At 38.8% G+C, this 22,519-nt stretch overlaps 4 protein-coding genes across 9 annotated transcripts; 2 read left to right on the forward strand and 2 right to left on the reverse strand.

The window, feature by feature from the left end:
- Positions 1 to 255: 255 nt before the first annotated feature.
- On the forward strand, positions 256 to 15,498 carry LOC139809807 (A-type potassium channel modulatory protein KCNIP2). Of its 3 annotated transcripts, XM_071773014.1 has the most exons (6): positions 256 to 361; positions 782 to 1,005; positions 11,728 to 11,955; positions 12,374 to 12,444; positions 12,594 to 12,812; positions 13,179 to 15,498. In XM_071773014.1, exons 2-6 carry the CDS (start codon positions 837 to 839, stop codon positions 13,287 to 13,289), a joined length of 798 nt encoding a protein of 265 aa, XP_071629115.1. In that variant the 5' UTR covers positions 256 to 361; positions 782 to 836; the 3' UTR covers positions 13,290 to 15,498. The 3 variants fall into 3 exon arrangements, with proteins under 3 accessions (XP_071629115.1, XP_071629124.1, XP_071629132.1); XM_071773023.1 differs by lacking the exons at positions 256 to 361; positions 782 to 1,005 and adding an exon at positions 8,514 to 8,970; XM_071773031.1 differs by lacking the exons at positions 256 to 361; positions 782 to 1,005 and adding an exon at positions 8,518 to 9,192.
- LOC139809699 (uncharacterized) lies at positions 1,159 to 6,022 on the reverse strand. 2 transcript variants are annotated; one of them, XM_071772805.1, is made up of 4 exons: positions 5,759 to 6,022; positions 4,205 to 4,438; positions 2,748 to 3,924; positions 1,159 to 2,511 (listed from the first exon to the last, which is right to left on the reverse strand). In XM_071772805.1, exons 1-4 carry the CDS (start codon positions 6,020 to 6,022, stop codon positions 2,003 to 2,005), a joined length of 2,184 nt encoding a protein of 727 aa, XP_071628906.1. In that variant the 3' UTR covers positions 1,159 to 2,002. The 2 variants fall into 2 exon arrangements, with proteins under 2 accessions (XP_071628906.1, XP_071628914.1); XM_071772813.1 differs by having other exon boundaries at positions 1,161 to 2,511; positions 2,748 to 3,906.
- Positions 15,499 to 15,569: 71 nt separating the features above from the next.
- LOC139809796 (palmitoyltransferase ZDHHC16A) lies at positions 15,570 to 18,675 on the forward strand. 2 transcript variants are annotated; one of them, XM_071772994.1, is made up of 6 exons: positions 15,570 to 15,833; positions 16,088 to 16,235; positions 16,701 to 17,010; positions 17,161 to 17,351; positions 17,438 to 17,748; positions 18,197 to 18,675. In XM_071772994.1, the coding sequence occupies exons 1-6, from the start codon at positions 15,778 to 15,780 to the stop codon at positions 18,285 to 18,287; spliced, it is 1,107 nt and encodes a 368-aa protein (XP_071629095.1). In that variant the 5' UTR covers positions 15,570 to 15,777; the 3' UTR covers positions 18,288 to 18,675. The 2 variants fall into 2 exon arrangements, with proteins under 2 accessions (XP_071629095.1, XP_071629104.1); XM_071773003.1 differs by having other exon boundaries at positions 15,572 to 15,833; positions 16,694 to 17,010.
- An 11-nt stretch (positions 18,676 to 18,686) lies between these two features.
- On the reverse strand, positions 18,687 to 21,837 carry LOC139809741 (uncharacterized). 2 transcript variants are annotated; one of them, XM_071772889.1, is made up of 5 exons: positions 21,338 to 21,815; positions 20,237 to 20,854; positions 19,764 to 20,025; positions 19,269 to 19,516; positions 18,687 to 19,054 (listed from the first exon to the last, which is right to left on the reverse strand). In XM_071772889.1, the coding sequence occupies exons 1-5, from the start codon at positions 21,549 to 21,551 to the stop codon at positions 18,717 to 18,719; spliced, it is 1,680 nt and encodes a 559-aa protein (XP_071628990.1). In that variant the 5' UTR covers positions 21,552 to 21,815; the 3' UTR covers positions 18,687 to 18,716. The 2 variants fall into 2 exon arrangements, with proteins under 2 accessions (XP_071628990.1, XP_071628998.1); XM_071772897.1 differs by having other exon boundaries at positions 18,915 to 19,054; positions 19,257 to 19,516; positions 21,338 to 21,837.
- Between the last annotated feature and the right edge of the window lie 682 nt (positions 21,838 to 22,519).

The following is a 22,519-nucleotide window of genomic DNA, read 5'->3' on the forward strand; positions in this document are numbered from 1 at the left end:
CAAAATAATCAAACTTAAAAGGCACGGCTAATTACGGTATCGGTTAATTAGGTCAAAGTTTTGCGTCCTTGCGGCGAGTAGGAGCTTATGGAGAGCTTACGAAAAAAGTGTCTGAAGCATTCTGTATAATTAACGTATTGCGCCACAGAGCACCTCATTAAAACCGCGCGACTCGAATGCAACCCGGTTGCACCTACGACATATGGATGCATATACATACAGGCAACTACTGCTGTTTACCTGCTTCCCTTTAACGCACTTCAAGCGCAGTCTTTCGCGAACGGCGCGCCGACTCGCATCACCGATTTCGTCCTCTCGACTCTCGAGGCGAAAAGAAGCCGGAAAAATATTCGTAGACGAAGTGAGAACTGAGACTCGTCCGAATTCGAGATTCGTTGACAAACAAAATCGCGACGGAGATAGCCGTTGATCGACACTCTATTAAATGAATGCGATAATTAAATGAATAAAATACGACTATATCGGAAATTTATATTCGAAAATTACACCAAGTACCGTGAAATTATTGTTTTCTATCGTAAATTCGCAGTTATTTTGTATTGTAAAATTAATCGATACGGCTTTCGTGCTGTAAAATTGCGAATTGGTGAAATTTCTTAAATTATTGATCGATTCAAAAGCTTAAAAAAATTGTTTACAAACAAAATTGTTTTAAACTAAAATTTTTTATCTTTCTGTTAGGATTAAATAACTGAAGCTTGTAAAGCTTGCAAATCTTGTTATTATAAAGCGCAATCTAAAAACGTGTCGTTCTCCGAAGGATTTCAGAAGCTTCAGAGGGGTTTAATTATTACGAATCGGCGTATCGACGAAAAATGTATAGTGTACATGTGACACCGGGAAGATCCGCGGAGCGAAAGAAGACCTCAGACGACATGGAAAACGAAATCAGAGCGTATGCAGGACGGAGGAAGGAATCGATTTCTGTGAAGCTGATAAACTACATCCGCTCGCAGTTTCACAATCAGCCGGATGCTATGTCGGGTGAGTCGGAAAAAGTTTAGCGTTCTACACCCTGCACGATAAATGATTAAACTTTGATTATAGTCGCTAGATTTCGCCGGCTTCTGTGTTTACGTATTTTAGCAAATAAGTACGTAAATTGGACGTGCGCATGTAGATTTTTTGATGCATGAACTTTATTTATTATATTATTAATATACAAAATATTCTGCAGCTCGCGACTGCACAATCTAACTAAAAGTATAAGAAACTTCCACCATTTATTGTTCATTAATTATTTTTGTCTATATAAATTTCTTATTTATATTTATTTTCTATATAATATATATAGGAGACGTGAAATATATGTATTTATACATATATTATATAGATATATATAAATCCTATATGTAATATAAAAATCCTAATCTTTTCCTCTAAACACATGAAAAAAACATATAAACCCTTCTCTCACATCGCAATATTGCAATCTCACGTAAATAATAGTTCAAGTATTTAATTAATATAAGTATTATATCGTTTTATCTCCGATCCACGGAATATATTTGCCTTTCCACAATATCAAGTTCTGAAGTTTTTGCCTTAAAAGAGAACTTCCAATGATCTGCAGTAGAAGCGTACATTCAAAGATAGATCCGTCCGTCTATCTCCCAAGGTATCGATTATTCAACTTCCATTTCTGTTTGCTATTGCTTTCTGTTTGGATATCGCTCCCGTTTCAGTTACAAGTGAAATAATTGCGCGTGTCACTCGTCGATGATACGGAAGCGGAAGAACGTTAGTGCATCTCACGGCAATCGCATAAAATAATTACTGAGGCGTCAATTGTTACGGTACACAAAGACGGATGGGCTTCGGTTGTCCCAATTCCAAACTGAAACAATAACAAGATCCTTTCGTGGCTTAGAAATGGAAGAGGATTATCGTCACTCCGCGGTTTGAACACCATCCGTTTCACTTGAAAAAGTCCCAATTTTATTCTAGATACTTGTTTATTGTCGTATCTCGCCCGCGAATTTTAAGTCTTCGCTATGCCCGGCGCGTTCGGAATGTCAATCCGATCAGTAATGTTAAAAAAGAGCGGATCTGAGACCTGAATGTTCATGCCATCGGCGATGGACGATGGGTCGTACTCATTCATCCACACATCGTTGATGGGAGCATTGTGGGCGGTCTCCTGCATATAGTCGTTGTTAGCGAGGATGGTTGCGCGTGTCGACGTAGACTGCTCGAGCGGATTGCCGCGCACATTCGTCATTCGCGTACCTTGCGAAGTGTCGTTGTATAACATCCAGTAGGGCGAGAAGGAATGTTGCCGCTGCTCAGCGGTATATCTACGTTCGATCGAGCAGCCGTTAACTGCCAGATTGGATCGTTGCGAGACGATCGGCGCCACGTAGCAATAGACGCAGGATGTCTGACTTAACTTGGAGTAATCCACTTGCTTGGGTACGTGATAGTTGAGAATGTTCTCCAGATTGTTGTTGGACTCGGGAGTCCACTTTGGCCAGAACGGCTCTACTGTTCCTGATTGATGAAACATTGCTTAATTAAAACATCACGAAAACAGATTCTGCTCTTTGAAAAGAGAAGAATTAATATTATTTAAGAAAAGTACATGTGATTTTTCGTTTTTATATAAAAATGTATATACATACACACTTTATATTTTATTTTTAAATGTATTTTTTCTACGATCTTTATGTTTATATCGTCTATTATAATTTATAACAATAAGAAAAGTAAATAAAACAAACGCGCACCATTTGCCGGTCTCTGCAAATTCCCCATACCAGTTTCCTGATTAATATTATTAATATTATTTTCTATTATTTTCTGTGCCATAAGATTGCTTTGCGGTTGCTCGAGTCTCTCGTTCAACAGATTGTTCGTCTCCTGAGTGAATCGAGGATGAAGGTACTGATACTGTTGATCGTTCGCATATACATTTTGCTGCATGTTGCTCTGTTGTTCGAATGTGTCAACGTTGCGAAAATATCCTGTGCTCATCTCTCCGTTGCGTGTGCTAAAATTTTGCAAATAATAAATATTAGAGGGGTCGTTAGTCATCATGTCTGTGCCGGTCAGGTGGTAGTTGGTGTCCTGCGTGTCAAAGTTGAAGAAGTTTTGACCGCCGTTGCAAGCGGTATCTGTCCGATATTGATAAGCCAGATTGTTGTCCGCGTTCGCGGCAGCAGCGGTGGGATCCGTGTTGTTGTTGTAGTAGATCGCGTGGAACACGTTAGAGGATTGTAGATCGCTTTCAGGTACCTCCATCACGCTAGTAACCGTCCAGTTCTGGTAGGGATTCGGCCGGTTGTTCATATCGCTGGGAAACCTGTACTGATTGTCACCAGCCAGTGCGCTCGAACTCTGCTGAGGCATCAAGTTCGCCTCATTTAGCAAAAACTCGCCATTGGAATTCTTCAGCAGGTTGTAATACTCATTGGTATTCGTGTTCAGCTGATCTTCAGTGTCGTTACTCTCTGACTCGGCGGTCAGGGTGTCAGAATTATCCAACAGATTGGTAGCCCAGAAAATGGAGCTGGCGATCTCGCCTAGATTGGCGCCCACCGGCGCCTGTAGCATTCTCTTCAGCAGGAACGAGCCCTGTGAGCCTCCCTCAGATTCTTTCAATGCTTGGTGACTCGATCTGTCGTTCGACGAGATCGCAAGAGGATCCGTGTCGTTGATCAGATTCGCTTTCGGGTAGCTCGGCTCGACTAGAGGAATCGTTTGAAGATTGGGCGATATCGACGGCGTCCGCAGATTCACGATACTCAGATCTTCCACTTGGTTATTGTTGTTGTCGCATGCTTGGAATTCCCGCTGAATCCTCTTAAGTAGTAACTGCTTGAACTCCTCGTAACGTGGAATCTTGGTATCGTCCTCTTTAGTTGGTATCTCCTCCTCTGCACCGATCTGCAAAAACGGGAAACACTTTGTCCGAAGTCAATCATTGTCGCTTGCTCACTGCGTCGCGAAAATGAATGAAATATAGAAGTAAAGAAGAGGCCTGTTCGTTTTAACTGAACTTTTTGTGCGGTTTATCTTTCCTCTTTTTCTTTTCACATTGGAGAGAAAAAGAGAAAAGGTGAACTGTGCAAGAAGTTGAGCTAAAACGAACTGGCCTGAGATAAGAGAGAAAGAATGAGAATGTGACTTGATTTGTACAATAAAATCATATTGCGATCAATCACGGGAACTTATGGCAACTCACCCACTGATAAGGCAACTGTTGCTGCGACTGACGTTGCTGTTGCTGACAATAATAGTCGTCATCGACCATTATATAGTCGGGACTGTGCAGCGGGGTCGATGTTACCCCAAGCTTGGAGTCCTTCGACTTCCTCGTCTTCCTCTTGCGGTTCTTCCTCAGCTCCTGCAGCAACCGGCAAAACTCGGCGTCATTTCCACTTCTGGCGGCTTGCAGAACCTTGATCAACGCCTTCTTCTGCAATTTAAAGTCGTGACGAGACGACGGAATCGAACGTCCGCGATAATCAGCTAAATTAGAAGAAGTGGAAGAGATCGAAGAAGAAATGGAAAAAGGATCGAAGAAATGAAAAAAAGAAAATCTCTTTAAAATGTTATAAATTAAATTAAAAATTATATTTAACTTTTCCATCATTTCTTCATACTGTTAATTTATGATTTAAAGAAAAATATGGAACCTTTGTATTGAAAAGTGGAAACTTTAGTAAGTGATTTACCGAAGATATTGGAATTGAGACTTTGGGAATGTCGAAGTTGAGAATTGTAATAAACGCAATTCTGACAGAAATTAAACATATTTCGCAGTCAAATGATCATTGGTATAAAAATTACAGCAGAATCGTAGTTAATAATTAATATATTCGTATAATATGAGATTCTGCGACTCGATCGGCGATTAGTTCTCGGCAATATTTCGTCTCTATCTACTAAAAAAAAAAAAAAAAAAAAGTAGAGAAAGCTCGAAAAGAATTAGCAGACGCATATACGAATAATGAAAACGACGGTTAAGCTTCATTTCGCTTCAGTTGTGTACTTCGCTGTACACTCTCGGCATTCGGAACGAAGCGAAGTGAAGAGTGAAGCGCGTATTCGGACCTTAGGCGGCAGAAAGGAAGGAACAGGACACGGGAAGTGGGGGCGGGAAGTCCGCGAGGAACGGACGGAGCTGATAGCGTTTGATAGCGTCATTTTTGGTTAGGATCTCGCGTACTTCCCTGGATCGCGATCCAGGTTTACGCCCGTTACACGGGCGAGAGGAAGCGACTCGTCCCTGGCGGACGCGAGCGATTGCCTCCTCGCGACGGTCATCCATGTCCGACGTCCGTTCGGGCGGGGGCGTGCGTACGCGAAGGGGTGTCAGAGACGGCGTTCGAATATCCGTTACCGGCAGCCCCTTGTACCGCGGTGACAACGATTCCGAAGTTGCGACTTCGGCAACTTCAGGTAAACGAGTCTTGGTTAGGAATTCCCAAATTGCCCGTCCACCCGGGATCTCGCGAGAGATCCGGCGATTTTAACCCCCGCGCCACCGGTCTCGACTCCCCAGTCCCCAACTGCCACGACTCGGGGAACGCTACGCGGACTCTCCGGGGAGCCCCTTGGATCGCAACCGCCGATCGATCGGGGCGCGATCTTCGACGGGAGTTCGAATAGATCGCCGCTCGGCTCGGGGGGACCCAGATAGGTACCGGCGACGTGCGAGGGATCGAAGCGGACGGGGAAGGGAAAACGATCGTCGGGATTTCTTCATCGTTGCGGACGATGGGTGACAGCTCACCTTGATGTTACCCGGTACGCGGTACCTCAGGGCCAGGGCCTGCAGCTCCTTGTAGGACAGATGCGCGATATCGCTGCCGCCGACGCTGCCGACATTCATGTTGCTGCTGCTGCTGCTGTATGGCGGAATTTCGTCTGCTTCGTCGCTCGCCCGAACCGATTTTCGTGGATTTTCGAATTCGAGCCGACCGTGACTTTTGAGCGCGAAACGCCGTAAAGTCGCGTTCTCAGCGGGGCGCGCAATTGAGGATTTTCGCCGGACCATCGAAGGGGGTGGAGTGTGGAGAGGAACGGCAGGCCGGGACCAATCAACGGCGGGGTGCTTATCGATTGGTCCCCGTCGCGAGATCGAGATATCATTGATCGCCGGCTCGAATGGATCCTCTCCAATCGCTCGCGAGCGAAAAATGGCGCGCCAATCTGCGCCAATCCCAGTCGCGAGGACGCGATCTTGTGAAATCGCGAAGAAAGATGAAGAAAACCATGAAAATGGTGATGATTAGACGCGTTCTCCGAGTTCTCTCACCCCTCTCGCTGTCTGACGTCTATGTCCGCAATTACTATCCGGCAAGATGTTACCGGTACACGTGTTAATCACGCCTCCCGGTGAAATTACGTGCGTAACGTGCGGGATGCGTAGTGATAGGTACGAGAAAAGTTTATTTAGATCTAATCACACTGACTGATGGCTTTATTGCGTTTACTCCTTACTCCGTTTTTGCAACTTAATTAATTTGCGATGTCAAAAAGTGGTTAAATGAGATAAACAGAGTTTGTCTCTTTCAGGTTTTGATTTTCCAGGGCATTTAATATTTTAATTTAAATGATATTGCAGAAAACGTTGCACGAGAGAGGAAGAGAGAATTAAAGTAAGGAGAAAAGGAGGAAATCTATGTAATAATAAATATATCAATTAAAGCAACATCGCAGCAACCTGAAACGACGAACTGCGTCGCGGGCAAACTGGAATGGTTCTTTCTGTGCGCTACTTTTGCGTATCGACTTGCGGAGTTTGTTTACGCGGAAAGAAGTTCGTCAAGAGCTCGTAAAAAATTTACAAGAGACCGAGATCAAGACGTACGTATGCAGTACAACAATACTTTATGCTTCTTTGAGGGATAATGGCGAGAGGAAGTATAAAAGCGAGAAGTGTCAACGAGTAGATATTAGTTGCTTTCCATTTACACTCAAGTGATCTGAGTCACTCATGTGAGTATTTTATACTCAGGTAAGATATGTCATTTTGTATTTACCTGTTTATTTTGGTGACAAAGCTATCGCATAATAATACAGGTCCATAGCCTCACTTTTAATGTGAGTTTATTAGATTCATTAAAGCACATGGTCTCTCTATTGTGGATAAAAACTCAGTTGAATCTCACTTGCCAGCATGCAAAAAGAACAACAAGTGCATTTCACTGATTGTGAGTTATGACGTCACAAGTGAGAATTATCTGAGTTTTGATGTAAATGGAAAGCAACTATTAGAATTTAGCTTTATTAATTTGATTTTTTAAACAAAATCAGAAAATTTAGACATACTCTCTCCGATGAAAATAATTAACTCTGACGCAATGAAGCGTTAAAAATGATGGATGCTTGAAACAGATTATTTATTTGCAATTCCATAATTAGGATATCACAGCTTCTAAGTGCACCAATTACAACATTTCGTCGATATCGACGTTTGGTGCTCTGATTTATGACGCAAATAAATGTAAGAACGCTGTGAATTAATTAACTGTTTGCTATTTTTGTGAAATTCAATGTGGATTGATCCGCTTTACATCGTCGACTTACCTTCGTATATAGAATCGATATACGGATAGAAAGCGAGTTGTCATATGCATTTCAGCGTTTCTAACGAACTTTGAGAAAAATATCTTTCTTGAAAAAAATCTTTGAACCGAGTTTAAGAAGCTTAAGAAAGAGAAACTCATTTTTATTCACATTTGGTACAATGTTTCAAGCTGTGCTTGACAACTTAATAACTCGTCATCAAATATGCATTAATATTTGTCGGCAATTATGTCATTCACAGAATTAACGAGCAAATATCTATTTTTAAATTGGAACAACTAGCAAGTGGCCTGACTTGTCAGCTGCGGTGACATTTCAGCGGGTTATTTTAATAATGGAGTATATTATTGGAAGGGCATGCTGATGAGCCAAAATTGAAATAAAACAGCTAGGGATGAGACGCTGTCAGTTCTGTTTCATGATATAGTACAATGTTTACCGTTTCTTGAGAGTTTCGGGGTCTTTCGAGGTCTTTAAGAAAGCCTTTCAGGAGTTTCAAAAAACTTTCTCTATTTTTTAAGCTTTTAACTTTTATTGGAGGTCTTCTCATCCAACTATCGATTATGACTAACTAAAGTTTTATTTATTTTGTTACTTTTTTTTCTAAATTCTATTATTGGTAAGAAATTCAAATTTTAGAGAAAATTCTGTATAATTTGTAGCTAAATCGAAATAGACTTAATTTTTTCAACTAGAAGAAGCTGGAATATGTGTACATTTTTTAATCAGACTAGTAGAATTAATTCTACTTTTAATAAACATTGGACAAAGTATATTTTAATACTTCTTGGTTTCCAATATCTAACATTTAAGTATGAATTAGGAAAAAGCAGAGAGATGTACAGAGAGATATAAAATATTATATCTCTCTGGATGTAAATTTTTTCAGATATTTGGGGGAGATTTTTAAGAATTTTTGACTTTTTCAGTGCTCGAAGTAACGATTCGAAGTTCTTGTCGAACCGTCGCTACCACCGGCTGTCGAAGATCGTCGCACTTGCGCGTTGAAAGCGACGTACTTATGGCACGTTTTTCCACGGATCCCCCACGGTGATTCAGTGTGGAATCATCGGCGCAGTGTAACGTCATCCGCAGCCGTCGTTCAGCATCGCGAAGGACGGACAGCTACCGCAGCAGCCAAAGCGGCGTATCCTGTGCGCAGCATCCGCAACTGCGTGGTTGTCCCAAGCCTTTTCTCTGTATATCTCGCTTTCTCCTTCTCTCATATACCGCCCCGTGCGCGTGCGGAGCACCTTGTTCGGAGAGCGCGTCTCGGGATGCGTCACGCCGATCAGTGGTGGTGAATCGAATAATCCTGATAATCCCGTCCGGCCGCCGACATATCAGGGGCAGGTCGAGCAAGCAATCTGCGCGATTGCTGGCCGATGAAGGCGCGTAAGAGCCGCGACAAACGTAAGTTCGGAAAGCGAGAACGACCGTAAAGAGAAAGAAAGAAAGGCTGTTCGGTGATCAAGCTCTTCCTCCTGCTTTCTCGCCTCGTGTCCGTGCGGCACCGTTCGATATACGTGCCACTGCTGTTGATACTTGGACCAGTCGATCGACTACTCAGCGGAGAGCGTCGTTGACAAGCGGAGCGACAGCCGGGGGGTGATAACTGCCGAATGCAGCACCAAGGTGCGGTGATCAGCGTCCAGGATCCCTCTCTTCTTCTCTTCTTCTCTCACACCTTTCCCACCTCTGTGGAAATGGCCTGATTATCTGTTTGTCCTTGTCCATTTGTATGTAGTAATCCCCTGTTCTATGAATGGTAGTTTCTTGCGTAGGTCGGAGTCCAACCCCCGTGTCGCACCAGGAGTGTTAATGTGTCAAAGGTCATGTCTGCGTCGGCTTGGTTGGAGCCTTTCGAAATATCTTGGGAGATGGATATTTTTGGATAACACTCTTTCCCTCATCTTCCAGGTCTCGCTTATCGATTCTCGAATTCTTTCGGCGTTTAAATACTTGGCTTTTGTAATTCACGAAGCCTTCCTCTTTCATCTCACTCGACCTCTTGTGCATCTATCTCTCTACAGCGATGTCGCACTTTAAGATTCCGTAATTGAAACTCTTGAATCTTTAACTCTTCGCTTCCTCTTAAAATCCTTTAAACATTTTATATAATTCTCATCTCCTAATTCTTATAGCATTTTCGAGATTCTTAGAACCTCAAATTTTCTAATCTCTTTAATCAACTGCAATGCCTACTCTGATACAACACTTTTTGTAACACTTTTCTATATTTAAATCTTAGCTTTTATTTTTTAATTATAGAATCTAGGATTTTTAAGTATTAGATTTAAGTATTAGATTTTTTTATTCTTAAATCTTTAGAAGCTCTAGAGTTTTAATTTCTTTTTTCTTAATTCTATGGATTTTTAAATACTATCGTACTTTCTTGCAATGTGATATTTCTTAATAAAACGGCAGATTTATAATGCCTTATATAAGCAGATTAGTTCGCACAAATTAAAAAAAAATTTTTTCCATAATTTTTTATCTAACTATATGTAATTATGCATTAAATACTTGATTAATCTCTTTATAAATACGAAATTTGCGCTTCGGAGAACTTATCTTTGAAGATTCCTGCGCACTTCTTCACAAACATTTACGTAACATTCATAAAAGGAAGGGGTAGTCAGGAAGTAAGGGGTAGGAGCTGCAACGTTACCATGGCAACCCCGGATACCCGGGACCAGAGCTAATAGTCACAGCATGTGTAGGGGATGAACAGAACGTCGCAGTTCTTTAGAAAGTAACTTTTGACATGTTATCATTTAGTAAATTGTAGACGACACAAATTTGTAATGAAAATTTCCATCCCTGATTCTTGCTTGAATTCGATTGCTCAGATTGTTAAAAACTGCCTCGTTTTTACATTTTTTAATCCCCAAATTTCTAAACTCTCAAATATTTAGGTCAAGATTTACAGCCCTTAAGTGTGTTTGCAAAGACTTGAATGTTCAGACTTTCCAACCCCTGCATTTTTAAATCTCCTTTTGACTCTTTAGATTACTTCTTTTTCCCTTAGATCTGTAGATTCTACCCCTTGTATTATATCGTAGATTATTGCTTAAACAATTCGTAGTTCTCTTATGATATTATATTGAGCTCTTTCTAATAGCGAATTTCTATCGGTGTTTGATTAGTTAGTAATGTAGCATTAAATTTCGACTCGTTAGTAAATAACGTTGATGAAAATATTAAAAATGAAGGTAAAATTGCTATATTGCATCTATTTTATAGTCTATATCTCTGTTTACAAGGAAAGTTGTTGAATTATTTCCTGCTTTTGTAAAATATCTTTTCTTATCAGAGCCATATTGGAAGCACGCACGTATATTAATTGCATTTACCATAAGAAGCATTTCTGATCAAATCTCTTTATGGAACATAATCACCCAGCACTGTAAAATCCGTATCAATGGACTTCTTTCACTCTCAGAACATGAAGAATGTATTCTCGCAATATCTTCTTTCTCGGAGCTCTTTCGCTCTTCCTCAGTTCTCTTCTTGAATGATTTACACTATGGAGACAGAGTCGCCCATTAAAAATAATTTATCAATTAATGATGTTAAAAACTGATTAATATTTTAATAAACAACCAATAAAAATTGAAGATAAAATTAAATATATGTCGCAATATACTGTTGCAATAATTGTTACTATGTCTTTTTCAATTTTTTCAAATTTGGATTTTATTTTGCAAGTTATTTATCTTTCTTGTTTTTCATATACAAAACGACTTCATATAGAAAAAAAAACGACTTCATATAGTGCGAACCACCACGATCTTTCTTCACCCCTGTTGTCTCTCGCCTCTCACGACTTCTCCGCTTGCAAGTCTTTGCGCACTGTGTAGGTCCCTTCTAGAGTAGAGTATATCCCTTCTTCAGGGATGCTACTGTCACGATGATTCCCTCAAAAGTAGAAAAAAAGTAAAGCAAAGGAAAAAAGAACCCCTTTGTGTCCATCTCTTTCAAGTAAGAAAGAAAAAAAATTGCTGGAGACCTCCCTTCTCGGCAATCGCGGGCGACGGGACTTTGCCGAAACCCTTCGTGCGAAGGGCGTCGCTGCCCCGCGCTCGACGACGAGAGGAGGGAGGCCCGAGAGGGAGCATCTCGAAGGCGCGACGCAGTCTTAGGAGTGAAGGGCTTGCGAACTTGCAGAAGGAGAGCTTGAAGGACTCGGGGGCGTTTTAGGGAGCTCCGGGGGCGCCGCGCTCGCCCTTGGTGGCCGACACAAGCCGGAGGAGCTCGCCACCCTCGCGGCCACCACCAGATTCTCACGGAAGGAGATCCAGCTGATCTACCGGGGTTTCAAGCAGGAGTGCCCAAGCGGTTTGGTCGACGAAGATGCCTTTAAGCAGATCTTCTCGCGATTCTTTCCGCAGGGAGGTAATAAAGGGATGATGATGATGAGAATGATAATGACGAATAATAATGTCGAGAGATCGCTGAACCACATAACACCAATAAAGCGTCCTTATTTCCATCATTGTAAATTTTTGATAAAATAGATAATTGTTTTTATTGTAAAAAAAAAACGAAATTTTTGAATAATGTTCTGTCTCCATCTTCTTTCTCAAATTTCGTGACATGAGATTCTTGAAACTTCCTGACTTTATATTGACAGAAATAAAATAAAATGATAATTAATTTACATGGTTTCTTATAAGGATAAGGATTTTTTCTAAATTCTCAGATTCTTATCTTTTTCATTACGGTAAATGAGTCTATCTTACGTTATACGAAGAAGTCGCACATAGATTTTTTTTTTAATTATCATTACCATTCTGATCATCACGTGTTGTAGACGCAAGTCAGTACGCTCATTATGTCTTCAACACCATGAAGAGGAAACCGTCCGGCAAGATAAGCTTCGAGGTGAGCGACGTGTTTTCGCAGACAAGTGCTTTAAAAGGCACGCAGAAATGTCAACGCGACATTTCAAGCTCGGCTCTAAATTTACCGAATGTTCCCATTCTATAGAAAATCCACAGTTTCAAACTGAGCTCGAAATTTTTTTTAAATAGGAGTTCCTCACTATACTGTCGAAGGTGTCAAGAGGGTCGGTGGAGGAGAAGCTGCAATGGGTATTTGGTCTGTACGATCTGGATGGCGATGGTCTGATAAGCAAAGAGGAAATGCTGGATGTCGTCGGCTCCATTTACGACATGCTAGGCCGTTACACGCAACCGCAAATCCCTGAGCCGCATGCGGCCGCCCGTGAACACGTCGATCGTATCTTCCACGTGAGTATTAATATGATACCTGGTTAGAACAAAAATACCTAAAAAATACCTGAAGATAATTAATAACGAGATAAAGTTTGTAAATTATATAATTGACAGCAGCATTTTGCGATCCTCCAAGACTTAAGTAGTTACTAATTTCACAATCCACTAAGATCTAAGAAATTATAATATTCTAAATATCTCTTATTTATATGTATTTAGAAGAGAGGATGTACTTTAACAGATTTTTTAATTTATTGTATTTGGTCGTAATGATACTTAATGATAGACAGTAATTAACGGTATTTCACATTTAATTTACGATTTACAATTAAGTTAAGTATTAATTAATGGTTAAGAATAATACCTCATGCATATTTTTAGTTGATGGACGCGAATAAGGACGGTGTGGTGACCATCGAAGAGCTAGTACAATGGTGTTCCAAGGACGAGCAATTGTTGCGAAGTCTTGATACTCTGGACACCGTATTATGAGATCTTAACGTTCTATCGGAGATTTCAGTATCACAGATTATCAACTACGCTTCGAGCAATGACTATAAAATATCATGAACCTTTCCATCGATCTACCCGCCACTCTTTATGCAGATAAGGAGAATACGCAAATTCTCAGTGATTTAACGATTATACATTTAAACAAAAACCGATAAAATCGAGTAAAAACGTTAAAAAAAAATATTAAAAAGACAGAAAAATCGAATTAAATCTGTTTGCGAATCACGATTTTACGATTTACAAGCAAAATCCAATAATTCAATGTTTAGAGAAGATCAAACGCGACCAAAATGTCATTGCTCGAGACGTATCTTTAAGAAAAGACCCCGAAGAACCCTTTCGCACGTGTCTTTGTAAATATGTACGTACCTCGTTTACACACCTACCCAGTCTTTCAAGTACAACACTTCCGATACATGATTCAATGATTGAGGATTTGAAAGAATCGATGATTAAAGTCATCTTTAAAGTTTCTTAAAGTTTCACAGCTTTGAGAATTTTTGAAACGTTGAAGTTATAAAGTATCTTAAATTATTATATACAAAATTATTAAATTATTTATTAATTATATCAGAGAAAGTAGATCATCGATCCGTTCAAATACTCAATTTCTTGCAAGAAATAGATGAATTAAAAGTTATCGATACAAATTTGATCTGCAAAGGCAGAAAGGGTATTCGTAATTTAATTGAAATCGAGAATCTTTCTCTCTCTCTCGAATTATTCTTATAACTTCACAGAAAATGTACGTCTTTTTCTTCTTAGAAACTGTTTTGTTGACTCATATATTTTTAGAAGATCGCTATGATATTTACGTAGTGTTGCCGAGGTGTTTAAGCCTCCGGAATCTTTAATGATATTAATCGATTGACCCTTTGAGGGCGCAAGTCTGCCCTAGCTCTTTAAGATTTCTAAATTTGATCTTTCAATCTTAATGTACTATCGTGAACGCCAAATTTGGACTTTTAAGTCATCGATTGCAAAGCAGTACTCTTCTCGGGCCAAGTGAGGGAGACCAACGTTGCCCTGTTATTACCTTGGCCTATACCTCGTGTGATTATCCTGTACCTTATTATTATATAATATTAATTATATTAATATATAATTATTATATCGGAGTTAAGGTAACTCGTTGTCTGCCATACGTGCCGTCAAAAATAATATATCCTATTTTTTCGGATCTCCTAATATCACTATATTTTTTGTTTCAAGACTGTCTTTTAATACCTAAACTCGTCACCCTCATTGCAGTCTCGGATCTTTGTACGATTTTGATTATTTGCGAAATTTTTTATTTCTGGAACGCTTTGATCCCATGAAATTCTTTAAGCATTCTTTGATTTATAGATATTTTATGTTTGACTTCTAAAGAAAGGTATCTTCTTATGTAGTTCTTCATGGCAGATAAAGTGTTAATACCACTTATTACTTATTACACTCGTTCTTAAATTGTTGAAGTTTAAGGTTTAATCCTTACAGAAACGAGCTATATATATATATACTTATATACATATATATGTATATCAGTATATGTATATATATATATATATAAAATCGACTGTTAAAAGCATTCCATGAATTTATTCTCGTTCGCAAATATAATTGCGAATTTTTCGGCGTTGTGAACGCAAAATGCGCCTTTTGCGTGACTAACAAGATTAGCGTGTAGCGTGTATATACGTGTATGCACTTTTGTTAAAACGCATGTACACTCGTGCATACCTATAAGAAAATAAATCTACCTTTATACGACGAATCGCTATGTCATTTGTCTAATAATAAAAAATCTAAAATTTAAAGATATCTATATTTTTAAACGTTTAACAAAAATTTCAGAATTCAATGTTTTCTCTCTCTTAGATTTTAAATTAAACTGATGTTAAAAACGAACTCCTAAATTTTATATTTTTTAAAATATGAAAATATATGTAAGCATTTATGTGTGCGTTTATATTTTATATTTTTAATAGTTTTAATTCTTTTACGTATGTTACAAATTCTCAAATAAACAGTTCTGCATATTCGGGAGTGTTTCTGATAACGTTTGAAAGTGCCGCTTGCAAAAAATGGCGGGAAAGTCTGTATATACTTATGCGTTTTCTCCTATTTTATGACACAAGTCACATAATTTCACATTTACAAGAATTCGATTTGCGAACATATGTAATAAATAATATATCTAACATTATACGTCATAATTTTTTTCGATGACATTTCTACCCTTTCCTGAAAACAAATATGGCGGACAAGGCCGTACTTTGCGGATCGATCGAGGTATTCGAGGTTATCGTTTCTCACCGCGGCGGCGATTGTCAGTCACAACACCTTATCGGATGTCTTATCAAGGTGTGCAAAGTGCGACGTTAAGGATGAGCGAACGAGCGTTCGCGAGACATGACTTCAATATAATTAATATGCCAGAATTATGAGCACGTGCATGTGAGCGGACTCGAGGGCAAACGCGAAAATGGCGAAGATACAGTGGTCCTTGGCGACCTTGGCGAAGGCGCCAAGCATTCTTCGGTAAATCCGATAAATTTTTCCACTTGTCGAACTTCCATCTGTCAAATTATATATCTCATCGCGCAACAAATTTATTGTATCTCTATTTTTCCGATTTCTGCCTATGTCGATTGCGTTAAAAATTTATTGAATTCTCAATCCTTTCAATCCATTGTTGTTAAAAATTATTGATTTTTAATCCAACCACTTATTGCTCTTTTATGCTATATAATTTTATTTGGACCTGAGTATAATCTGATTTCACTTGTTTTAAGGGTTAGTTTAAAGCAGCGGTGGTGGCGACTACAAATTGTCTTCAGATCCCTGTTCTACAATGACTTCTTGAATTGGAGTTATGCTTGTGATATACTTATGGAACCCATGTTCTGGTTCGTCGAGAACTTCACCTCCTTTTTGGGTCCGGTAAGATTTTAAATACTATTTCTTGTATCGTACCTCAAAATCTCACATTAGCTTTCTTAACACGATTCTAATATTATACTTGTGGCATGAGCCTCAGCTGAGTTAAAAAGAAATCAATACTACAATTTTGATACTTGAAAACAGATCTTTGTGATGACAAGCCATCAAATTTAAAAAGAGAGAATCAGACTGGATCGACATATCTTGACTAACTGAGATATTCTTAGAGATTTTTTTTATTGTGGTTGCGTTTCATTATATTAGCGTTAAAGTGGTTGCTCTTCTTTTGTAGTTAATATATTTTATTCATGTACACCACAATAACGAGTGATATTCGGGCATGACAATATCATGTCTATCAAATTAGATGAATAATATTCCATAGAATACTCCACAGTACTTCATTTTATATAACACAAACTTCACAACATCCACAATGTATTTACTAAGTGCTGCAGTCCACAGGTGTTCCTGGTGATGGTGAGCCTGCTGACCTTGAGCATTGTGTACATTGCGTACTACTTGGGCCTACCCTGGTGGTGGGAACGAAGTCCATCGATGACGATAATCTTATTGATAGTCGGGAACTGGCTGCTGGTTAATGTCTGCTTTCATTATTATATGGGCGTGGCTGTGCCAGCGGGTAATCCACCTCAGGGAGGCCTCATCCCGGAGGCTGTGAGCATTTGCAAGAAATGCATCAAGCCAAAGCCACCCAGAACACATCACTGTTCTGTCTGCAACAAATGTATCCTCAAGATGGATCATCATTGTCGTATCCTTGCATATTTCATGGATTATTTTTGTATATCCAGTCAGTTTTCATCAGTTAATTATTCGTTATAGATTAATTAACATCAATGAGAATTTATAATGGGCGATTTCTGCAACATCCTGTGAAGAGTTTTCCTTAATCAATGTGCAGCATGGTTAAACAATTGCGTCGGCCACTACAATCATCGGCACTTCTTCCTATATATGGTTTATACCGTAGTTGGCGTTACGTTTATCATGATATTCGGTATACGACTTGCCTACGAGGAGTTCTTTCCTGACCAGGAACCGGAATTGGACGGCCATCCGGTGCGCCTTAATAATTCGGAAATAATCCCAATGGTACGTTAGACAAACAATTTAATAAAACATGCTTATCAAATTATCATTTTTGCAAAATGTTAAACGCGTGCGCTTGATTTATACAGACAGAATCATTAGATCACTTGAGCAAAGAGGAGCTGGCAGAAATAGCAAAACAGGCGGCAGAAACTGAGGCCAAAGAATGGCGACAAAGACTGATAATTTTCGCGGGTTTGATCTGTGTCGCCACATTTGCGGCGCTGGGTGCCCTAGCCTGGTGGCACGCAGGTCTCATCACCCGGGGGGAGACAAGCATTGAGGCGCACATCAATAGCGCGGAATCAAAGAAGTATCGAGCCCAGAATAAGTTCTATCAGAATCCGTACGACTTCGGGCCCAGAGAGAACTGGAGATTGTTCTTAGGAATAAAAAATAGGTATTGGAAATTTTATCAAGACAATACAGTAGCAATCTCCGATTAAAATACAAACAACTGAATAATGAAATATGAATCATTAATGATAGGCTAGTTAAATGAGAAAAATAATGAACATAGTCATAAAATAATATCACTTCTATAGAATTTTCAGTCAGAAAGATCAATTTAGTTTAAAAAGTCAAACTGCAAAGTTAATTAAACTTCATGCATTATGTAATATGTTGATTATGTATCTCACCTTCGAGATGCTTATGTTCTTTTAACTTTAAGATGACTACAATTTCGAATTTGAGCGAAATTGGGAATTAATAATAGCTATTGCAAATTTTGGTTAGCATATAAATAATTTATTGGCACTTCGTCAAATATGTCATTTTCGCATTATTCTCATTAAAAAATTGTCTAATATTATTCTCATAATGTATCTAAATGTTCGTTGTTGCAGAAACTGGTGGCATATCTTATTTCCATCGACTCATGGCCCTTACGGCGACGGGCTTACGTGGCGAACTATTCATGATAGCAAAATCTCTTGATTTTTAAAGTTTAGAAGGTCAATGTCAGTCCCACGTTCTATAATTCATACCTCCTCGCGATTTCTCTTTTCTTACGTTCCAATATTCTAGTCAGAATCGCAGACTGTTCAACTGCACTACCATAGTTAATTGAAGTGGCATATGTACAATTAACCATTTGCAATTGTCTAATTCTCTCGACTATGTAATTGGAGCGAGTCAACTTTTTCTGAAATTGCAAAATTATTCTTACATGGTAAATGGGCATCATGTTATAAAATAATGAGAAAATAGAAAACAAATTTGCAAATGCCATAAATTTCTTAGTCTTCAATTAATTTGACTGACTAGTTATTTGATAACTAATTGTGTAAGACTTGATTTTAGCCAAATACAATTTAATAAAGGATGTTTTTGTACCTTTCGTAAAAGTCGGATAAATTGCGATTATTATTTTCGTGGCCAGACAATATCTTCGATCCATGGAAGATAATGGGACACTCTGGTATAAACGCCGGGGATGTCGATGATCGCGCAGCCCTGACCGAAGCTGGTGATACCGATCACTTGGAAGAGACACTGGCTCGTAGGATGGACTATTTGCAGAGGACCACCCGAATCTCCTTGGCAAGTGTCTCTGGTCCAGTTGCCATCAGGATCGCCGGCACAGATCATACTCGGTGTGACACCGTATGGAACTTCTGTGGAACTGTTGTGCCGTAATGTGCAGTTCAGATTGTCTATCAGATCCAGTTGAGCTTTTTGCAGTCGATCGCTAACTTCTCCACCTGAAAGCACATAATTATTTAATTTGAATCGGTACTTTTGCCTTATAAAAATCTTCCATGATAAAGGTCTTTGCATCTATTGGAAATCACATTCTTAATAAATGCAGAGCTCTTGGACATCTAGATTTTCAAATCCATTTAGCTCTACGAATCTTCGAATTTCGTGATTCCGTAGCTCCCAAGTTTTCGCGCGAGGAATTACCGGATTATCTACCAAATTCTTTAAGGCCCCAGCCGCTAATCCAAGCCTTTCTAGGCACGGTATCGTATTGCTGATAAAGACACGCGGGTCGTACAGATGTGCTAAACGTGACGTCGTTCACAAGCTGCACCAAAGCTATGTCCGCATACATCGCGGGTGGCTTGTAATCTGGATGTCTCGTCGTATTTTTAACGGCAACTGTGACGCCTTCCTGGTCCGCCAATCTGTGGAAGCCTATCCTTGCGTGAGTTGGGCCGCCGCTGCAAAAAGATACATTGTAAAGGACTTATATCATTAATCATTCCATAAATAACTGCAAGATCAATATTATAGATTTTTTAGATCCGTAATTTCTAATATGTTTAAATTAAAAAATCAGTGGATTTCTAAAATTCTACATCGGTGGATTTCTAAAATTCTCGAAGAAACATTATGTCTTGAGGAATAGCTTCGAAATTAGTAGTTAAGTAGTTTTATTTAAAGCGAAAAAAAATGACAGAAATATACTCTGGCCCATAAGTACAATGCGCAGCGGAAAGAACCCAGGTATGTGAAATCAGCGTCCCGCCGCACATCAGAATGAATTCGGAACCGCTTCTACCTAGGGCGACCATGTGAGGAAACTCGCCGACCCGGGCCTCGATGCCACCGACCACCAAGCGATTCGTGTTCTCACAGACATTATTCACCTCGATCACGGCCGACGATGAACCAGTCAGAGACGTTATCGGGGTCGTGCCCGCAATTTCTCCCACATATTCATCGCACTCTGAAATTTATTTTATAGATATGATTGTGATTTATGTTAAATGTATAAAGAAAAATGGATCATTTCATTATAGACATCTGAATGTCTGATTTGTTACATTATAAACACGTGTACTTGTGTAAATTATTAGGTTTTTAGACTTTTATATCTGTAAATTTTTTAATCCTACAAATTCTTGAAATATACTAATATACAATCACATTTTACTTACTAAGTTCTGATATCGTTTTCACTGGACTGATCTTCATGGGTATCAGATCCTCCAATAATGGACGTGAGATTGGAGGTTGAATTTTAGGAGGAGTACCCGTAGGAGACGTAAAATCATTATCAACTGGTGTTGGTGTATTAAATACTGGTTGTGTGTAATGGCTTTGTGTATCGGGTCTTGGTGAACTGGCAGAATCTGTATCAACCCTTGTATCTATGGTTTTAGGAGGGTTCAACTGGTTCAAGAAGGGATTGTTCATAATATTAGGAAAGAGATCGTTATTTATACTATTAGGAGTGGGATTATAATTATTATTATTGGACATAGAAGTCGGTGATGTAAAGCTATTTGACAAGAACGGGTTTCCATTTCCATAGTTGCTGTTTACCGGTTGCATACTATTAGGAGTGGGATTATAATTATTACTGAACATAGAAGTTGGTGATGTAAAGCTATTTGATAAGAACGGGTTTCCATTTCCATTGTGGTTGCTGTTCACCGGTTGCAGGAAAGGATTCCGATTTTGAGCACTAGGAACATTCGCGGACGGTTGGAGAAAAGGATTGCTGCCGATGCCCGAACTGAGTTGAACTTTGTTTAAGTTCTTCGGAAAACCATCTAAAAAAATTGGACAAAGTTATAGAAAGATATAGATATTTTTTTAAACTGTACACGTATATATTATCTCCTTTATATTATCTTACATTATATAATATTGATTTGCTTCTTTATATTTTAATTTATAGCGTTAAAATTTAAGTTTGCTAATATAAAAACTATAGAATAAAAAAATTTCAAAAAAATGTAAATAACAGAACCGGAGAATTTAAAAATCTTCTTTATAACAATATAAATATCACTATCCAAGAAATATCCATTCTTTATATACATGGATTTCACATTTATTTGATTTTAACAATAACGTATAACGTTCACAATCGCAAATAATCGTCACAACAAAAATAAAATAACGACATAACAACGCAAAATAATCCACCAGGATCGTCCCTGACGATGAGTAACACTTGAATCAATTATTAATAACGAGAAGGAAGTGTTTGTTCCTATTATTAATTATTAATAATCTTGAATTTTTCCTACCAGCGGACCGGATGAAGACCACATCAAGGATCAGGAAGATCGAAACCAGGTCGAAACAAAAATCCATCACTGAAGAGACACAAGGATACCGAGTATTCAATGTCAAGGCATTTAGCGACGGAGATAAACTGATGTTTGCGACGATTAACGGCGGTGGAATCTGCGTGCGTCTCTCTTTTCCATCTCTCCCTTCTAATTTTACAGAGAAGAACATGGAATGGAAGAAGGCGATAGGTAAAAAAAAAAAAGCAGAAAGAGACGAAGAGAAGAGCGTGTGGAAGATCAGGGTGGGGAGCGGTCCTAACCAGTCTTAACAGTCCCGAGGTCATGACTTTATCGGAGATATCAACGTTGCAATTTTCAGTAGCAGGGTCAATCGCAATTGACAAAACAAAGTAGCAATCGTAAATTACACTAAGAATTAAATTATAACATCTCAACAGAGTTTTGTATGTCTGTTAAAATTGTAACAAAAGTACGATTTAGAGTGTGTTTAACATAACAGTAACTTTGCAAGTATAAAGTATAATTATAAATGCAATATATTTTGAATAGGGATATTTCATTATTCATCCATAAAGTTAACACAATTATACAAATTTATAATTGTTATGTTAGATATATTAAAAAAAAAGTTCTTAGTAACAGGACCAATGAAAGATTTAATTTTAATTCTTAATGTTGTAATGTTTTATTAATTGCTGATCATAAATTTTGAATATTCGTAGTATGACTGAATGCGTTTTGAAACGCACGAAGTGCCTGCCCTTGCTCCGTAACATTCTTGCGACAAAATAAGAAAAAGGAAAGGAAAGAAGAAAGGATAGATGCGGACTGACATTCGTCAAGGATAAATGTCAAGTGATGTCAAGTGGGCGCTGTTCATCTTCGATCGTTTGATTGGCCTATTGGGAATCACCGATTCTGACGCAGTTGGTCGAAGCGGATAAACCAGTTAGTGTATTCCGCAAAAATTGATGAGATAAGAAAATATCGAAAAAACAGGAAAAAGGCAAGCTCCGGTAATACTCACCAATACGTAGAGACATAAGAAATAATATACTTGTGGAATAAAAAGTGAAAATGTGATATGCACAGCGTTGCGCGAAGAAGTAGAAGTCGAAGTTGAAATACAAGAAATAAAAGTTACTAAATAAATTTGTTAAATAAATAGGAAATTAG

Source organism: Temnothorax longispinosus, chromosome 1 (assembly GCF_030848805.1).
Source record: "Temnothorax longispinosus isolate EJ_2023e chromosome 1, Tlon_JGU_v1, whole genome shotgun sequence".
NCBI classification, from domain to species: domain Eukaryota; kingdom Metazoa; phylum Arthropoda; class Insecta; order Hymenoptera; family Formicidae; genus Temnothorax; species Temnothorax longispinosus.

Coding starts and splice junctions, on each gene's coding strand:
- LOC139809807 (XM_071773014.1), top strand. CDS start 837: ATGTATAGTGTACATGTGACACCGGGAAGATCCGCGGAGCGAAAGAAG. Junction 11,956..12,373: donor GCGATTCTTTCCGCAGGGAG/GTAATAAAGGGA, acceptor CACGTGTTGTAG/ACGCAAGTCAGTACGCTCAT. Junction 12,445..12,593: donor CCGGCAAGATAAGCTTCGAG/GTGAGCGACGTG, acceptor TTTTTTAAATAG/GAGTTCCTCACTATACTGTC.
- LOC139809699 (XM_071772805.1), bottom strand. CDS start 6,022: ATGGTCCGGCGAAAATCCTCAATTGCGCGCCCCGCTGAGAACGCGACT. Junction 4,439..5,758: donor GCGTACCGGGTAACATCAAG/GTGAGCTGTCAC, acceptor TTTAAATTGCAG/AAGAAGGCGTTGATCAAGGT. Junction 3,925..4,204: donor AACAGTTGCCTTATCAGTGG/GTGAGTTGCCAT, acceptor CTTCGGACAAAG/TGTTTCCCGTTTTTGCAGAT.
- LOC139809796 (XM_071772994.1), top strand. CDS start 15,778: ATGGCGAAGATACAGTGGTCCTTGGCGACCTTGGCGAAGGCGCCAAGC. Junction 17,011..17,160: donor CAAGATGGATCATCATTGTC/GTATCCTTGCAT, acceptor ATCAATGTGCAG/CATGGTTAAACAATTGCGTC. Junction 17,352..17,437: donor ATTCGGAAATAATCCCAATG/GTACGTTAGACA, acceptor TGATTTATACAG/ACAGAATCATTAGATCACTT.
- LOC139809741 (XM_071772889.1), bottom strand. CDS start 21,551: ATGTTCTTCTCTGTAAAATTAGAAGGGAGAGATGGAAAAGAGAGACGC. Junction 20,855..21,337: donor GGTCTTCATCCGGTCCGCTG/GTAGGAAAAATT, acceptor CAATTTTTTTAG/ATGGTTTTCCGAAGAACTTA. Junction 19,055..19,268: donor CTGGGGCCTTAAAGAATTTG/GTAGATAATCCG, acceptor ATGTGCTTTCAG/GTGGAGAAGTTAGCGATCGA.